We start from the raw sequence: 18,041 nt of genomic DNA, 5'->3' as shown, positions 1-18,041 counted from the left end.
TTATAGATGTAGAAATGTATAAAAGATGTAGTTTTCAAATACCATGCATTCTGACTGATGATTTTAAATTCACTACTCTTTATAAATTACCAGGGTTAAGATAGGGTTTTTGCAATAGGGTTGAATAAAATATTATCTTTTATAGAAAAAAAGAATTTAGATTCAGGATATTTTGTGTTATGTAATGAGAAATAATGGATTGTTTTTTAGTAATTTATTAGAAAGAAAGTGAAATATTAAAATATTAAGATATATATTTTTAAAATTTTAAATATTGGAAATTTTGATTTTTATTAGAATATATGAGAATAACATATAAATGTTTTGAATTACCAGTTCTTTTTAATAATATCTATAATTTTAGATATGTTACTCATATATTTAATTATTTAAAAATATAGACTTTTAGGATGGATTTTAAAAATATAATATTTATCAATGATTAATATTATAAAAAAAGTATAAATTTATAGAAATTTATAAGTTTTATAAGTAAAATATCTTATAGGACTTCATATCTTTTATTTAAAATAAATATCTTAAATTATTACCTATATTTTGATACATATAAAAACATGTTTTAATTATATAGATATCCAAAAATAAATATGATATATAGATATTGTTCTAGAATAAATATATAATTTAATCAAATGATCCGAGTAAATTGAATTTTTTTAAAAATACTATAAATCTTTTTAGAATGATGTTTTTATGAACAATCTGCTTATGTAAAAAAATAGATAATATGTTTAATAAATTACAAAAAAATCTTCAATTAAATATATATAAATTGTATTTAGAAACCAAAGAAAAATATTATAATAAATATTGATAAAAAGATATTTTTTAAGATAAATCGTAGATGAAAAGTTCATCGGAACTAAAATGGGTGAATCACAGAGAAGAGTTTCCATGTTAGAAAAACCACAAGGTAAGATAATAATATTCGAAAATAATAGATATAGATAGAAAAGAAAGCTTTGAGATTTTATAGTTTTTATTATTGTATTTCTAAATGGTTTTAGGTGTCAATCTTTATGCCCGTTATGCCTTTTCTGGGGCAGTATGTTGTGCTATAACACATGGAGCTCTTACACCCGTTGATGTGTATAAGTTTTTTAAATATAGACGGCTATGTTTGACTTTTCTATTAGTGTTAAAACCCGAATTCAACTTGAACCAACTGTTTATAAAAATATGTTTGATGGGTTTCGACAAATTGTTCGTAATGAAGGGGCTGGCGCTCTTCTTACTGGCTTTGGTCCAACAGCAACTGGTTATTTCCTTCAGGGAGGTTTTAAGTTTGGTGGCTATGAATTTTGGAAGCAGTACGCCATTAATTTTTTTGTATGTTTTTTTTTTCATAAATCTTTCTCTTTTAATTGATTTAGGGAATTGAAACTGCTACAAAGAATCGTACTGCTATATATCTTGGATCATCTGCAATTGCTGAGTTTTTTGCTGATGTTGCTCTTTGTCCACTTGAAGCAACTCGTATTCGTCTTGTTTCACAACCTAAGTTTGCAACTGGTCTTGTTTCCGGATTCCTTAAAATTTTAAAAAATGAAGGTGTTTCGGCTTTTTATAGTGGATTTGGCCCTATTTTATTTAAACAAATTCCATACACTATGGTATGGCTTATAAAATAGATAAAGACCTTATTTACTTTATAGGCTAAATTTGTCGTTTATGAACGTGCAGCTGAAATGATTTATTCCTGTATACCAACTCCTAAAAATTTACTCTCTTCTGGTTCCAATACTTCTATTAATCTTGCATCTGGGTTGGCTGCTGGCATTGCTGGTTTGTTCTGATTTTATAAATTTAATTATCTTACGTCTTATTAGCGGCTATTATTTCTCAGCCTGCTGATACTCTTCGTTTGGTTCCTTTTGTATTTGCTAATATTAACTAATTTATTTAGTTTCAAAAATTAATAAGGTTCAAGCATTGCCTGGAGAAACCACTGTATCTCGTCTCTTCAAATATGCAAAAGAGCTTGGAATTCGTGGCTCATTTACTGGTCTTGGTGCTCGTGTTGTTATGGGTAATTTTTTTTATTTTTTTGATATTCTCTTATAGATATAGTTGGAATTCTTACTTCTGGTCAGTTTGCAATTTACGGTGATATTAAAAAGGTTTTTTTCATTGTTTTTTTTATCTTTTATAATTTAAATTTTAGGCTATTGGTGCCACTGGGGGTGTTGAAATATATCCCTCAAAGTAATAATGTATTTTTAATTGCTTTTTTAAGATTAATTCTACTTTTTGTACTAAGTAATGTGTTTTTAACTGATAAAAAGTACATGTTTTTTTATTATAAAAAAAATTATTCTTAACATATAATGATATCTTTTCTCATAAATCTATCGATCATCTAACTTCTTAACTGGAGGCTTGTTTTTGTATTATTTCTTCCAGATGAATATTTCTACTTAATATGAGATGATATTATAGCTAAGATGGATAAAACACAGGAAAATGAGAAGTGTCGCGTTGGATTTTCAATATCTCCATTTGATGACGAACATGCAAATCCGTTTGCAGATGCTGTTTCTCTTGGAAGAAAACTATCAGATGAGTTGGAGAATATAGAGAAATTGAGGACTTCTACATATAGTAATTCTCTTAAAATTTTATATGTTATTGAAATGTTTATAATACATTTTTAGGTGAGAAATCAGATCAAGATGTATCTTCTAAGCCATGGTTTACACCAAATAAATCACAACTTAATGTATCTTCTTTTCGTAGTTATAGTACCTGTCGTAGTCCTAAATCATGTCTACAAAATGTTGAACTGGATTATGATCCATTAAGTTACCTGGATGATACTGGTTCTACAAATTTAAATTTTTCAAATGATACCACTCATATATCATCTTTAACTGTTTTAAATGAGAAATCTCCTTTAATTGATAAACTGAAAAACATTGGTTTAGATGGTAATAGAGATCAAAAAATATATGAATTATCAAAAAGTACTTTATCTAATATTTTGAAAGAGCCACTTCATACATCTTCTGAGCAAAGTAATAAGGTTGTATTTACAGTTTCTGTGGGTGATCCTCGTATTGTTGGTGATATTGCTTCTGCTCATACTGTATATAAAATATTTACATGTGTATGTGATGCTATTTTTAAATAATAAATATATTTTTCTAATTTATTTTTTAGATAACATCTAATGCATCTAAACCTATTGAATATATTGTTAATAGACGTTATAAAGATTTCCTTTGGCTTTATAATTCTCTTCATTCGAATAATCCTGGTGTTATTGTTCCTTCTCCTCCTGAAAAACAAGCTGTTGGTATAAACTAGTTTTTCTTTATTTAAAAATTATATTAAGTTTTTTAGGCCGATTTCAGGAAAATTTTATTGAATTTAGGAGGCATGCTTTTGAACGTATGCTTAGAAAAATTGTTGCTCATCCTATTTTGCAAAATGATGCATGTGTTAAAATGTTTTTGGAATCTGATACATTTGCTGCAGATGTATATTTTATTGAAATACATTTACTTGAAGATAATTATTTTTTATAGATTAAAGTTAAAGAGAAAGTCCCTGTTCATGAAAGTAAAGGATTTATTAGCTCTATTGGCGAAGTTTTTACTAGAGGTGCATTTAGTGGGAAATATGTAGAACAAGACAATGTAAGTTAAAAGTTTAAATTATTTTTTAATCTAATTTTTAGTGGTTTAATGAGCAAAAGCAGATATTTGATTTATTAGATATTCAATTTAAAGGGATGTCCAAAGCTATTGATACTGTCGTTAGGCAGAAAAAAGGTTCAAATTTTTATGAATGATGTTTTATTGTCTTATTCTATTAGATCTTGCACAAACAACAGGAGATTTTGGACTTGCTTTGTCAAATTTATCTAATATAGAGTTGGATGAATCTTTATCTCTTGCTTTGATATCTTTCTCTGATCTTCAGATAAGGATAAAGGAATTTTATGAGCGTCAAGCTCAGCAAGATATTTTAATTCTTGGGTCTATGGTTGATGAATATATTAGACTTATTGGCAGTGCTAAACATGCATTTTCTTTAAGACAGAAAGCATATCTAAATTGGCAAGCTGCAGAATCTAGTTTAGCTAAATGTCGATTTGAAAAAACTAAAGGTCAAGGGAAATTTCAACAAAGTTCATCTGAATCTTCTATTAATATTTTAGATGCCGAAAAACGTTGTGATCAATTAAAATGTGATTTTGATAATATTAGTAATATTTTGAAAGAAGAAATTGAGAGGTTTGAAATAGGAAAAATAGAAGATTTTCGTGGTAGTGTAGAAACTTTTTTGGAGTCGGTAATCGAAGCACAAAAAGAGGTATATTTTTAAGTTGTTTTTAATAGAATTTTTATTAATCTTTTTTAGCTTATTGAATTGTGGGAAACCTATTTGACTGAATTGGAGAAAAAAACTGAAGTATCTAATGACTGACTTCATTTTAATAATATTTGACTATTATTCATATTTAGCAGGATTAAGCGCGGCTATATTATTTGATAATATACATTTTTTTAGAATTAAATATAATATATTTGATTGCAAGATCTTTGAATTTTATGATTATATATATATTTGTATTTTAAAATAGATATTAGAAATGTACTGTATTATGTAATGTTGTACTTTGTTCCAAACCTTTGTTTGAATTTCGAAAGCCTACTCTCATTGTCGTTTTCATCGATTTGTTGTTTTTTATTTGGATTCCATAATGGATGGTTTCGTTGATCTTTTGTAATCCAAATAACAGGTTTTGGAGATGTGGTAGGTATTGTAAATGTACTCTTGTCTGATAATACAACTATTTGCTGAAATTGTCTAGGTCTTGCTAGCCTTTGAGCAATATTTCTTGCTCCATATTTATTTATTTGCTGGATTTCTTTATACTTAAAATATTTATATCTGCTTATGTTCATTTTCCTATTAATAAATGATTATAAATATTATTTTTCCTGTAATATTTCGTACATACTTTTAAATATAAATATTTCTCAAATGTTATAAAAATATGTATTTTTTTAGTTTTATATCTTTTTATACTTAAGTTTAAATATTTAAAGAATAAAGTTACTGGAAAAATCAAATAATAAATTGAAAATATTTATTAAATATTTATATATACTTCTATTTTCTATTGGGATACTAATATACCCATAATTTTGAAATTTACATTATTAATGTTTTTAAAGTTTAAATATCTATTAATTTTTTAATATTTATATTAATAATAATATACCTTCTATAAAAAATTCCTTGTATTTCATTAGATAAATAATTCTCTATGTTTTTGTGAAATACTATGTCATTGAAATAAAATTAACTTGAATTTCCCAAAATAATGTAATATTTATATAAAAATATGTAACTTAATCCTTTTTAATTATTCTAAAATCCCCTTGACAATATGATAATGACATCTTTTGAAATACATCTTTATTTTCCACATATTCAACTGTTCCAAACCAAATTTTATGATCACCAATTTTTATTGTTTTGTTTGTATTACAATAAAGGATTCCAAGAGCTCCTGATAAAATTGGCAATTTATTTAATGATATCTGATAATGGCTTTCTGAAATATTAGACATTTTATTTTTATTAAATATATCACTTTGTGCATATTTCTGTGCAAGTTTTATTTGATCACAATGAGATTTTAATATATGAACTGCAAATTTCCTGGATTTTCGAAGAAGAAGTGCCATACGTGATGGCAACTTTATGCTGAAGGAAACAATAGGCATAGGATTTAGAGAAATAGATGAAAATGATGAAACTGTTATAGCTCGGCCCAAGCCGTTCATCTTAGGATCACACGTTGTAATAATAACAACTGGCTGAACAAGACATTTCATTAGATTTAGATAATTCTTTTGAATTTCTGAAATTGAGGTCTTTGGAAATACTGTTTTTTCTTGACATGTTGATTTCAGCCGGAAAAAGTTTAAATAGGACCTATTTTTTTTTATATATAAGATATTAACTTCTTTTCCAGGTATTTTTCCTCGATTTTTAGGTGCAAAAAAGCTTTTTTGGAGACTTCTATGCAGAAATTCTGATAACATCGGTTTTTTTAATGTTTAAAAAATATTTAGAACGAGATATAAATTCATGAAAATATCAAGAATAAGCACCTTTAGTGGCTATAACGTATGTTTAAAGCTTAAGGTTTACGAGTATATTGATAAACTGGTACCTTTGTTGAAAGAACCTGCTCTAAATAACTGTCAAAAATCGTTTATTTTAAATAAGAATTTAAGGATTAAGAAACCTAAAATTAAGAAGAAACGTCTGCAAGATGAAATATTAGACAAGGATTCTGATAGATGGAATAGAATTCTTAGAGAAAATCCATATGGTATTTTTTTATTTGAAATATATTTGTTTATAATGACTAATTAATAAAGTTAAATTACTTATATCACCCATTCGTAGGGATATATTGACAGATGTACGATTACCATCAGGTATTTTTCATGTTTTGTTTTATTGTGGTTGATAATTTAGCATTTTTTCTAAGTTTTTTGGCATGTAAAGATCCCCAAACGAATAAAATATGGATTTTACCAAATGGATTAAAACATAAGGTAGTAAGAAAGGTGGGACAGAGTCGATGGATGATTTGTAATAAAAGACATATAAATTTTGTAGGAAAGAAATATTGGAGACGTATACTTCCTGATTTTGCACCAGAAGATGCAATATGGAGAAGTGATATGGATGATTTTGTTTTAACAGAACTTCGAAAAAGGGTAATAATGGAGCTAAAAAATGTCCAAAACAGTTTTTTAAATATGCTGTTAATAAATGGGACATTTGTTCAAGATATAAAAAAAGGAAAATTGGAAAAAAAAATTGGATGTATTATACACAAATTTGATGATGACAGAATTTGGTATTTAGAAAATATATGTAATCAAGAGTTTAAAGTGCCAGTTATTAATGTTTCTATATTATTTGATCCTGACAATAATGAGAATGAATGGGTGAAGACTCTTGTGTTTGAAAAAAGTACCGCTATTCCATTGGAAATAAATACTGTAAATGCAATTTTTTGGATTTGGAAGCTTCGTGCCTATTTCTAGTATGATGAATGATGTAGAATCATATTATATGCTATATCTATAACATATTTACTTCGCCGATACTTTCATATATTAGTCCATTTTGTGTCTTACGTGCACCCATTTTAAAAATACATATTTTATCAACTGTAACGTCTCCAAAAAGAAAATGGGAAGGAAATTTTTCCATAAGAAATGATGCATTAATTGATTTTTTTTCTTTTGCATAACTTTTCTCATAGCGAGTATTTAAAATTGTTGAATGAAGCTATATTATTAGTTCTATAATATTAAATAATATAAATATACCACTAAAAGATTAGAGTCACTAAATTTTGCATCAACAAATTTTTTCATAAGAAATTCTTTTACAAATCAACAATGAATCCTTAAACTTTCTATAATTTACCACAGAGAGGAAAAAGTGCTGGAGATGATTCTTTAAGGCTAGGTTTTAAATATACCACTCTGCAATTTGTAGGCTCCTCGGGAAATGTACCTAATCCTCTGAATCGTATGTGAATTTTCTTATTATTTGAAAACTTTGATACTTCATCTTTTAATGAATATAAAAGAGAAAGAGAGCTTTCTATTTCTTTATCTGAGGGAAGTCGAAGAGTACAAATTGTCAAATGTGCAAGTAAATAGTCTCTGAATATTGATAATGGTACTTCATTAATGAGTAACTTTTTTATTTCTGCTATTGATTTTTCAAGAGATTTTGATCTTAGTGGGAGTGCAAGAAAATGTGTAGGATATCCAGTCTTCAATAATTGTAGCAATTTAAGTAGAAATGATATAATTTACCCTTTTTTTGAAATTTTCGCGAAATTTTTTAGTATTTAAAGATTTTTCTTCTATTTGTTTGTCAAAATGTATTGCAGAGTAAGCTTTTCTAAGATATTAAATTATATCTTTACTTATCTATAAATATATTTTTATTATTTAATATAAAATATAGGAAGTATACCTTTGTTTAAATTTTTCATAGATGTTTTTTGTATTATCTAAGCTTATGTTTTATCAATAATTTCAAGGTCCTTTTAAATTGTTTTTAATGATTTTTAGAATAAATAGTGATGTTATTCAAATATCAAAAATATTATATAATAAAACTTAGTGATAATGTTATATTTTTATAAAAAATAATTATAAACAATTATGATATTGATTTATATTTTGTATTTTTGTTGGAAAACAAGTTTTATTAAAAAAGTATATTATTTTTCGGAAATATTTAAGTCGCAAGTGGATAAAAATTATTTTATGATTTTATTGTAATATTTGAATACAACTTACGACAGATTTCATAAATTTTATTTAATGATCCAAACAACTTATATGATTAAATATATTTTCAAAAAATTTTGAGAATTTTATTTTAAATTTTGAAAAAATCCTAAATAATCTGATTGTATCTATTTTTAGATAAAGAAATATGTTAATCAATAAATGTTAGTATCGTGGGTATTTTAATATCCTATAGATGATATTTGCTTTTAATATCTTTGTTTTTTATGATATTATTTATAAAAATAATTTGTAACTTTTAAATAATTTTTTTAAAGTGATTCTTTAAAATGTATAGAGATAAAAAATAATAAAATTGTTGATCCCTTTTTATTAATTTTTTCGTAATTTGGATTTTTTAGAAAGAATTCTTGAAAATGCAAGTTTTTGAAATTTATTTAAATCATTAATAAAATGTCGACCAGCCTAAATATATTACTTTTGGAAGTATAAATATATTAGATTTACTATGTGAGAATCAAGCCGCTCTAAAAGTTCTGCTACGGCAAACTGTACTTTTGGATTTGGATGAAATAATCCAGCAGCGATTGGTGTTAAACCCCCCTGTAATCGTGGAAGATAACAAAGTAACTTCAATTATTTTTAATTTATACGAATTTACATAATATTATTCTTACTTGACTTAGTTCATCTATAGTACGGACATTATCATTTAATGTTATATAGATGGCTTCTGCATCTTCGTAAGATATGTTTCGTAGAATTTTTAGTCGATTCAATTGATGTTGTAAGCAAAATTTTTTTTCAATAGGTATATTATTAAATACAATAAGATCCTGCAAATGTTAGTTAAAGTATTGGAGGAGTTATTTCTTTGCCTCTATATAATATTCGTAAGAAGTTGTGTTTCTCCATCCTTCAAATCGTGGCATGTTTAGATATAAATCGCGCATTTTTTGTGCTTCATTTTGCCAAACCCATCCTGTACCTGGAATAATGAAATTTTTCGCATTTGGATTGGATAATCGAGAAAAACCATAAACAAGCGTTTCATACGTAGATGCCATTTTAGTGAATCTTAATACCCAATCCCTCCATTTTGATCGTACGGAATATTCTCCATATTTACAAGATATGATATTTTTCATCTGAAAAGTAAATTATTTTAAAAAGAAAGTTATTTTATACTTCATCAATAAATATTGTGTCCATATCATTTCGTTGATATTCATTTGCATAATCACAGAAAAAATCCCCTAAATAGCTTGGTATATTTGCTGGAGATATACATGATGATATTTTTATTTTTCCTGTATCAATATCGCAAAGAATATCCCACCATTCTGGATGTCGTTCAAAAGTAGGATTTGTAACGCCTGCTATATATCCAGAACTAAAGAGTATTAGTCATGAATTAATATACATAGTAGATACATAGTAAGTAGGTAATCTATTTTTGAAAGATCTGTATAAGGAAATGTTCTTTCCAAAAATCCTCGTAGTACTCCTAAACCACTAGCCATAGCAGATGAAGCTAAAACATATTTTGCAACATCACCAGCAGATTGCCCATGCCCTAGAAATACAATTCTTTTTTGAGTAAGCAAAGCATTCATTAAAACAATAATTGGATGAGTATGAGAGCCGATGGTAGTAAGATGAGCATGTAATGGAAATGATTTTGTAGGTAATTGCGGGAATGCTTGGAATAGATTTATAAGAGAAAACTGCTGCAATTAGTTTTTTTTTGATAAAAGTTTGTCTTTACATCACCGACAGCTTCTGGCAAAATATCTAAAGGTATTTTCACAGGAATTTGCACGCCAAGATAAACTATGCTTGTTTCATATTCATGACAATCTTGAATAGATTCCTTCGTGTTCGTATCTATAAATTTTCGTTATATTTTTTTCATATTCAAAAATTAATTACTTGGAAATTTTTCATGATAAATAGTTTTATAGTCATTGTTCCCAAGAATAATACGTTCCCAAAAATTTAGTTTAGGCATCATTTTTAAGTCCATAGAGTTTACTGAATTGAAAATATGTTCTAATGTCGTTTTCTTTGGATGTTCAAGATATTTTTTAAGAGCAAGAAGTAAAATTGGCTTTTTTTGTTAAATAATATTTAAAAATAAGGAATTATAATAGACCTTATAAATATGCAAAAATGAATGCCTAGTACATATTGCCATTGCTTTTACAAGAGCTCCTCTAGTTTTTACATTTTAAGGTAGGAATAAGCAATTAGATAGTATATACCGTTTGGCATCCGGGTCATGCTTTGTATTTACCAAGTTTAAAACATACATTAATTTTGGCTCGCTGTTTTCCTGATTCTCTAAAACTTCGTGAAGGTCATTGTGATTTTTTTTTAGTGTATTAGTATCCCTATGTAGAAAAAATATTGTCCAGTCTTCTGACCTCATATGAGCTTGATCTGGAAGCATCAATTCTGCCAACAGTCTTAACCAAAATTAAAATTTTCTATTTTCTCTTATTTTTATTTTATACTTTGTGTCACTCCCTATAGTATGTGGATATTGTTGAGAAATTGTAGGACCTTGATCAATATCAAATTCTGCTACTAAAATATAATCCACATGATGATATGGCATGTTGGATAAAAATAGTTATTCTTAATAAGTTTTCATAAATTAGTGTCTTTTTAATAATTCTAAATATATTATTTACCTATGTTTATGATTTTAAATTTTAATAATATTTTTATAGTTTATGATTGTATTTGACTACTGATTTTCGAGCAGCCTTTAGACTGAAAAATAAGAGTCTAAATAATTTATTATTTTTATATTACTGAGTGAAGAGAGGATTAACAGGAAGAAGAAGGGTTCTATGTCATTTTTTGTGTTGAAGAAATCATTGGATACTCTTTTATATAAGTTTTCATCTTTAGAAACATGTTCACCGGCAACATTACAAGAAATTACAAAAATACTGACGGAAGACTCGGTTTTAAGGCCAATATCAGAGAATAGCAGGGGTGGTTTGATGAGTTCTGGAAAATCTGATAGGAATTTTTCTAAAGTTAAGAAAGAAAATAAGGTGTTTACTTTAAAAAATGATATAGTCGATAGGCCTGAATTTGCTATAAAAGTGTTTAATGAATGTTTAAAAGTGTTGTCCCAAATAGTTAAAAAGTCGGTTGATTGTAGAAAAGATTTTAGAGGATTAGAAAGTAAAAAGAATATACATTATAGTAATGGCTCGAATTATATTGGGTTAGCAAAACAGATTGTCAATTGTTTATTATTATCTTTTAAAATTATTAGAGAAAACTCTAGCAAACTTAATATAAAACAGCTAGGGGTTTGTAAAGCGCATGCTAATATAATTAATAGACTTATTGATTTGGAAATGGTATATAGATTATAATTGGTATAATTTATATTTATTTTTATAGATTTCAATGGCATTTGAAGAGCTTATTTCTTTGCGTAATGATTTAGAATGTTATATAAGGCTTATTGTAGAGCAAGGTTTTTGGGCAAAGTCTTCTAAGCAAAATAAATTAAAAATAAATGAAACAAATAAAGCTATACATGAAATAGTTGCATGGCTTATAAATATTGAATCTCCTGTTGATTCTTTGGAAGAAGATGTGGTGAATTTTATTGTTGGATTTCAGTTGATGGCTTTAAGATTTGCTTCACGGCATCAAGATATGACTCTTGATGAGGTATTTATTTTTTTTCTTATTTCCTTTGAATTTATATTTTTTAAGTCGCTATTAAATTCTTTCAAATCATGTTTTGGTCCAATGGCATTTTTTAGAAGATTAAATCAATTAAATCCAAAATTAGGAAAAAATCAGGCTAATCTTTTATATCGTGTCGTTTTAAAATTATGTTCATCTCATTTTTCATATATTTCTTTTCAGTTTCAGCTTTGTACCATTGAATGTTTAGATGAGGAAAATATAAGTAATAATGATAATATTATGGATGGAATATTAAGGGTTATTATACACTTATCCAAGATAAATGATTCCCTTGTCTCTTATTCCTTTTGCAAGGAAGCGGTAGAAGATTTTTTAAATTTTACTTGTAGTGGTATACTTTCGAGAACAGCTTTTATTAATCTTATTTTTTATATGTCTTTTTATGCTGAACAAGTATGCGTTTTTTTCTTTTTACTTTATATTTAGTTTCTAATGAATTTTATAGATAAGAAACTATAGTGATGTTTTAAATTGGAACATGTTATTAATTAATAAGTTTGGCCAAAACGATATTATTTCTATTTCATTGAGTTTTCATAATGCATTTTTTGAACTTTCCGGATTATTTTCAATTGGTATGTTTTTAAAAATAATTGATTTTGATTAATTCAGCTGCAGAAAATGGCAGTTATTTAAAAACTGCAAAAGAGAATTTAAGTAAACTTTTATCTATGGATGAAGATATTCAAAATGCTTCTGAAGGAGAATTAATTAAATTAGTTAAAAGTTTAGACAGGTTACGTCGTTCTTGTATTTCAATAATAGATAATTCTACTTCACATTCTCAGTTTTGCCGTTCTTGCCTTGAAATAATGCTGGAATTTGTTCGTAAATATAATGTTAATAATGTAAGATCCTTTATATGTTTATATATACATATATATAATTTATATAGATAGGAGAAAAGGAGTGTTTTAAAGTTTTAGGCTTTAATATTTTAACTAGTATTATATCTTTTGTTAAAACAGACCTGACATGCTCTCCTCCTGATAAGGTTGATCACTTAATTCATCTTTTAGGTATTTCTTTGGAGTTTGCAAAGTCAGTAAATGATATTTCGGCTATAATATCTATATCAAATGTTTTTTGGAATTTTGGAATAACATTACATCAAAATGGGGATAATGCTATTGATCCTATTCAGCGTAGCATTTTGGCTCTTGAAAGTATTAATTTTTCTAATTTAGATATGGATCACTATATTGGTCGTTATGAGTTGTTAATAAAATGTTATTCATTAATTAAAGATTATGAGGTAGTAGAGCTAAAAAAAGAAAGTTTCATTAATAAAATTAGAATTCTATAAATTATTGTTTTAAAGCTATGGATATCCTTTTTAAAAGTGGCATTATTTCACAAATAGCTTCTGAATGTAATTCTGCAATGTTATCCGACGTTTTTAAAGAACATCGGCATGTAGCAAGAATTATAACTTCTATTGTTCAGAATGCAATAGTAGGCGAATGTTGGTCTGAAAGATGCTTATTGAAGTATCTAAATATTTATGAAAGAGGTCCGCTTTTAGAATGGCAGCTTCAAGTTGTTCTTGGGCTTCAATATAAATATGATATTTCTAAACAGCTATATATTCTTCAAAATAATCTTATGGATATTTACAATGAAAATTTCCCTGTTCGTAGAACGAGGTATTTTATGTTTTTTTTTGTATTTATTTTTGTGATAATTTGAGTTAGAGTACTATTGCAAATATATCAATGTTTGGAAAATATTACAAGTGAGATGAATGATGCTTTCGAAGAACTTTTTAGGAAGGGCATTTCTGATTTGATGGATAATGTATAATGTTTTATTTAAATTTAATTTATGTAACTTTTTTAGAACCTTTTGGAAGATATTAGCTTTGAATCTTTTAGATATAATTATATAGCACTCTCTCGATCCTTTTTGGCTTTAAAGTTGTTTTTGAATCAAAAACAATGGCAGGATGATATGAAAGCTGCATTCAAAATTTGGAAAATGCTATTTGATGATATTGAGCATTCAAAAACTCAAAAAACATTAGGAATATGTATAGACAATCCGCTTAATCTTCTTTGTCACTTTGGTATATTTAAAAAAAATGAAAATATTTTTTGAATAATGTATTTAGAAATGTTGACCGATTTTTTTCTTGTTAAAGGGCTTCCATTAAATAGATTGGCTGTTTTGAAATTGAGATTAAGACTTTGTCTATTATCTCCTGAATTGAGGGGTCCAGGAGGTTTGTTTTAGTTTTATTATTTTCGTTCCTAAATATATTTAGAATTGACTAGAATATATGCTATGTTAGGTTTACAATATCTTTATCTTGGTTATACTGGTAAAGCAGGAATGATATTTGCTACTGCTCAAAATTATAATCAAAAAATGAGTCTTGATATCAAAAGTTTAGTTGAATTTGAAATCGCTTATATTGAATATTTGTCTACTGTTGGTTGTGCTTCATCAAGGTATTTTAAAGGAATATATATATATATATATATTTATTGTTATAGTTGGAATTCTTTTATAAAAGTTGCTAAAATAGTAAATGGAAATTTTCAAATATGGAATACAGGAATACAAGTACCTTTAGATCAGAGAATTGAGTGGTATAGTTTAGTAGCAAGTGGTTCTTTTGTTTATGCTTTGATTATGTTGGAAAAAGTATATAGTTTTATACAATTTTCTATTATTTATTTGTTTTTAGGGGGCAATTTTTGATGCTTTTCATTACGTAGAAAATTCTTATCGTCTTTATAAGCGTATTATAAAAAAACGCTGTTAAGCATTTTAATAAAGATATATCTTTGTTAAATAAGGAGAATATAGTTTCAACTTGTAACGATAATTGTAAAAAACCGGCTTTTTTTGAACTTGGAAGATCTCATTGGAAAATATTGAATGTAATGTTTTATTATATTACGAGATTCTTGTTGACATTACTATAAGAATTTTATTTCTTGTTTATTGTTGTTAGCAAAACTTTATGAAATTCAAGGATCTGCGCTTGATTCTGAATATTTCTATTCTCAAGCTTTAGAGGTTGCTGAAAATATTAATTCATATTTAGCAACTGCAACGGTTTTGGTAATGTTAGGCAATTTATATGTAAAAACTGGAAAGTTTGAAAAGGGGCAAGAGAATTTTGATAAAGCAAAATATTTTTTTTCTCAAATTGAAAATATTAAAGAGTCCGTATCACTTTTATTTGCACAAGCAAATCTTCAGAGCCGGCAAAAGCTTTGGTGTTTAGAACTTGAGTCATATCTTTTAGCTGAAAAACTATTAAAAGAGCTTATGAGTCCAGAATTCATAATAAAATTGGATGAAATTGCAATGGAAAATGTTGTTACAGGGTATTAATCAAATTTAAATGTTTTTAGTCTTATCTTTTTAAGAATTGAAACAATGACATTATCATCACCATCGAATTTAATAGATAGCAAAAAACCGTCATTTAATAAACGTAAGTTACTAATTATTTGTATTTTTTCTGAAATCTGAGTTAGTCTCTACGCAATGTGAATGCATAGTATTGTCACGTCTTAAAGGGAAAATAATGACTTCTAAGGGTATATTTTTAATAGATTAAAATTTATTCTTATTCAATAAAGGATATAATTTTGCATTACAGGGGAAAATTATAGATGGAAAGAAATTTTTGAAAGAATCTGTTCTTATAGAATGTGATATGGATGATTTAGTAATGTTTTTTATTTATTTATCTATCTAACTTTTAAAAAGATTATACATAGGCTTTATCAATCAAAAGTTTGTTTTTTAGAGGCAGAAGTTCTTCTTCAAAATGATCCTATTTATGGTGTTCTTCAAGATTCTGGTCTATAAAAACTTAAATAGTTTTCTTATTAAATATTTTTTAGTGATTTCTGTACCAAATATATACATGCATCGAGCTTCTGATAAATCTGTTACAAATAAAACTAAGACAAGATTAGATGTATCAAAACCGGGTTTAAATGGCTCAAGGGGAAGAATTCTAAGTCTTTTAGAAGAAACTAAAAAGAATATTATTGAAATTTTTAACGAAGCTTTAAATTATGGACAAAGTACATTAGTTAGACAATTGGCACAAATGATGGCATCAGCAACGATTTTACAATCTGCTCTTTATATCCCGGGTGATAATAATCAAATAAGGTCTATTGTTCCATCATATTTTCTTGGTAATATTTTTTTCTATTTAATAATATTTTTAATATTTTTAGAAATTTCTAAAATGATTTCTTTTCAAAGAGAACGCGCATTTCTTCGGAAAAATACTAAGTTAGAAAATAATGAAAATCAGGATGTTCAATGGCCTTTAATTTTAGAAGAATTTCAGGATAATATTAGTTTGGACCATAAAATTATTTCATCTGAATTATTTTCTGAATTATTTTTTTGTGATATATCACAATTCCAGCACGAATTTATAGATAAAATTCCTCATTCGTGGACAATTCTTACTATAGGAGTAGGAGAATCTAAAAATGACTTATATATTACTAGATTACAGAGACAATTGAGTCCGTTAGTCTTACGTTTACCTCTTAATCGTAGTAATTCCAGAGATGCTGATCAAGATACATTAACATATGATAATGTTTTTAATGAATTAAATGAAATTATTTTTCGAAGTAATGAAACTGCTCAAATAGCAAAAAATATTAGTACTAGTGCTCATAAAGTTGTGTGGTGGAAGGAACGACAAGAGCTTGATGCAAAATTAAAGCAATTACTTATAAATGTTGAGCATTGTTGGCTTGGAGGATTCAAGGTATTTTGTATTAGCATTAGTTTAATTTATAATTTTAATTTATAGGGCATATTTTTTCAATCAAATATTAATCAAGGAAGTTTTGTGAGATTTAAGATTTCTGTAAATAAAATTATTGCAAAACATGTGTTTTCTCGGAAGATTTTTCGAAAGAATAAAAATGTAGTTACTTTTGAGATAGAATCAAGACTTCTTGAATTATTTGTGAAGTTGGATCTTAATGATTCAAAGATTGATGAATATTTGGAGGATCTTATATATTTTATATTAGATATTTTTCAGTTTCATGGTGAAACTGTTGCTTATGATGAAATTGATATTGATCAGGTTTTAAAAATACATATAATTTTAAATTATTTAATAATTTTTATTAGATGGTTGTTGATTTTCAAGAAGCCATTAGTAATTATAATAAGGAATCTGCAGTTTTATTAGAGAAAGAACAGCAACATTTGATTTTGGTTTTAGATAAATCAATTCAGTCTTTTCCCTGGGAATCTTTACCTTGTCTTCGGAAACTTTCTATATCACGAGTCCCTTCTTTATATTGCATTTACGATAGATTAAATTCGGCTAAATTTGATGCATATCAAAAAGTTAATCGGAATAATGGATGCTATATCCTTAATCCTTCTTGTGACTTGATTAATACGCAAAATAACTTTGAAATTTTACTTAAAAATCTTGAAGGTTGGGAAGGAATTGTAGGAAGAGAGCCTGATGAATCGGAACTACAGTCATTTTTAACTTCTTTTGAAATTTTCTTATATTTTGGACATGGAGGAGGCGAACAATATATTAGAAAAAATACAGTTAAAAGGCTGCCTAGATGTGCTGTTTCTTTTTTGATGGGATGCAGTAGTGGGTTACTTAAAGATATGGGAGATTTCGAGCCTATAGGAATGGCTATTAGCTACCTTTTGGCAGGATGTCCTGCACTAGTTGCAAATTTATGGGATGTAACTGATAAAGATATTGATCGATTTAGTACTAGTGTTTTAAAACACTGGGGATTGATTTCTAATGATTTAAAGAATCAAGATCAAACTGCTCCAAAAATAGGAAATTCTCTTGTCGATGCAATTGCTTTTTCTCGTGATCAATGTGTATTAAAATATTTGAATGGAGCTGCTCCTGTGATATATGGTATCCCCATATATCTTGAATAAATATCTTTGTATTCTAATTCTTTGGCATCATACATA

At 26.8% G+C, this 18,041-nt stretch overlaps 8 protein-coding genes across 8 annotated transcripts; 4 read left to right on the top strand and 4 right to left on the bottom strand.

Annotated features, from left to right (window-relative positions):
• Positions 1–888: 888 nt before the first annotated feature.
• On the top strand, positions 889–2,230 carry PNEG_03312 (hypothetical protein; the record flags this gene model as incomplete). Its single annotated transcript, XM_007877197.1, has 9 exons — positions 889–934; positions 1,029–1,110; positions 1,158–1,350; positions 1,395–1,634; positions 1,677–1,806; positions 1,851–1,883; positions 1,928–2,050; positions 2,092–2,141; positions 2,186–2,230. 9 exons carry the CDS (start codon positions 889–891, stop codon positions 2,228–2,230), a joined length of 942 nt encoding a protein of 313 aa, XP_007875388.1.
• A 208-nt stretch (positions 2,231–2,438) lies between these two features.
• On the top strand, positions 2,439–4,504 carry PNEG_03311 (hypothetical protein). The gene is made up of 9 exons (XM_007877196.1): positions 2,439–2,622; positions 2,676–2,948; positions 3,009–3,127; positions 3,181–3,316; positions 3,364–3,500; positions 3,549–3,659; positions 3,701–3,794; positions 3,839–4,338; positions 4,387–4,504. Exons 1-9 carry the CDS (start codon positions 2,466–2,468, stop codon positions 4,450–4,452), a joined length of 1,593 nt encoding a protein of 530 aa, XP_007875387.1. The 5' UTR covers positions 2,439–2,465; the 3' UTR covers positions 4,453–4,504.
• Positions 4,505–4,628: 124 nt separating this feature from the next.
• PNEG_03310 (ribosomal protein L31) lies at positions 4,629–5,045 on the bottom strand (the record flags this gene model as incomplete). Its single annotated transcript, XM_007877195.1, has 2 exons — positions 4,991–5,045; positions 4,629–4,938 (listed from the first exon to the last, which is right to left on the bottom strand). The coding sequence occupies exon 2, from the start codon at positions 4,932–4,934 to the stop codon at positions 4,629–4,631; it is 306 nt and encodes a 101-aa protein (XP_007875386.1). The 5' UTR covers positions 4,935–4,938; positions 4,991–5,045.
• A 339-nt stretch (positions 5,046–5,384) lies between these two features.
• On the bottom strand, positions 5,385–5,873 carry PNEG_03309 (hypothetical protein; the record flags this gene model as incomplete). The annotated part of the gene is made up of 1 exon (XM_007877194.2): positions 5,385–5,873. The coding sequence occupies one exon, from the start codon at positions 5,871–5,873 to the stop codon at positions 5,385–5,387; it is 489 nt and encodes a 162-aa protein (XP_007875385.1).
• Positions 5,874–6,105: 232 nt separating this feature from the next.
• Positions 6,106–7,103, top strand: PNEG_03308 (hypothetical protein; the record flags this gene model as incomplete). The annotated part of the gene is made up of 3 exons (XM_007877193.1): positions 6,106–6,376; positions 6,426–6,485; positions 6,526–7,103. The coding sequence occupies exons 1-3, from the start codon at positions 6,130–6,132 to the stop codon at positions 7,101–7,103; spliced, it is 885 nt and encodes a 294-aa protein (XP_007875384.1). The 5' UTR covers positions 6,106–6,129.
• On the bottom strand, positions 6,866–8,357 carry PNEG_03613 (hypothetical protein; the record flags this gene model as incomplete). Its single annotated transcript, XM_007877218.1, has 5 exons — positions 6,866–7,350; positions 7,392–7,447; positions 7,492–7,846; positions 7,890–8,006; positions 8,053–8,357. Coding segments are annotated over 4 exons (717 nt in total), but the record flags the coding sequence as incomplete, so codon positions are not given.
• Positions 8,358–8,705: 348 nt separating this feature from the next.
• On the bottom strand, positions 8,706–11,065 carry PNEG_03307 (hypothetical protein; the record flags this gene model as incomplete). Its single annotated transcript, XM_007877192.1, has 12 exons — positions 11,030–11,065; positions 10,850–10,973; positions 10,598–10,801; positions 10,489–10,549; positions 10,266–10,443; positions 10,102–10,220; positions 9,768–10,060; positions 9,522–9,726; positions 9,212–9,481; positions 9,011–9,169; positions 8,841–8,963; positions 8,706–8,798 (listed from the first exon to the last, which is right to left on the bottom strand). Exons 2-12 carry the CDS (start codon positions 10,951–10,953, stop codon positions 8,706–8,708), a joined length of 1,809 nt encoding a protein of 602 aa, XP_007875383.1. The 5' UTR covers positions 10,954–10,973; positions 11,030–11,065.
• Positions 11,066–11,191: 126 nt separating this feature from the next.
• PNEG_03306 (hypothetical protein) lies at positions 11,192–18,005 on the top strand (the record flags this gene model as incomplete). The annotated part of the gene is made up of 23 exons (XM_007877191.1): positions 11,192–11,716; positions 11,760–12,035; positions 12,081–12,470; positions 12,523–12,652; positions 12,696–12,925; positions 12,973–13,332; positions 13,374–13,723; positions 13,772–13,874; positions 13,917–14,142; positions 14,188–14,298; positions 14,341–14,527; positions 14,573–14,723; positions 14,767–14,839; positions 14,889–14,962; positions 15,009–15,415; positions 15,458–15,525; positions 15,569–15,631; positions 15,674–15,762; positions 15,804–15,897; positions 15,941–16,243; positions 16,286–16,836; positions 16,882–17,163; positions 17,211–18,005. 23 exons carry the CDS (start codon positions 11,192–11,194, stop codon positions 18,003–18,005), a joined length of 5,838 nt encoding a protein of 1,945 aa, XP_007875382.1.
• Positions 18,006–18,041: the final 36 nt, after the last annotated feature.

This window comes from Pneumocystis murina (genome assembly GCF_000349005.2).
Source record: "Pneumocystis murina B123 chromosome Unknown supercont1.10, whole genome shotgun sequence".
Classification (NCBI taxonomy): domain Eukaryota; kingdom Fungi; phylum Ascomycota; class Pneumocystomycetes; order Pneumocystales; family Pneumocystaceae; genus Pneumocystis; species Pneumocystis murina.
The sequence above is the reverse complement of the archived record's forward strand: the minus strand, read 5'-3'. Positions and strand labels throughout refer to the sequence as shown.

Coding starts and splice junctions, on each gene's coding strand:
- PNEG_03311 (XM_007877196.1), top strand. CDS start 2,466: ATGGATAAAACACAGGAAAATGAGAAGTGTCGCGTTGGATTTTCAATA. Junction 2,949..3,008: donor GAAAAACATTGGTTTAGATG/GTAATAGAGATC, acceptor ATATTTTGAAAG/AGCCACTTCATACATCTTCT. Junction 3,317..3,363: donor TCCTGAAAAACAAGCTGTTG/GTATAAACTAGT, acceptor TAAGTTTTTTAG/GCCGATTTCAGGAAAATTTT.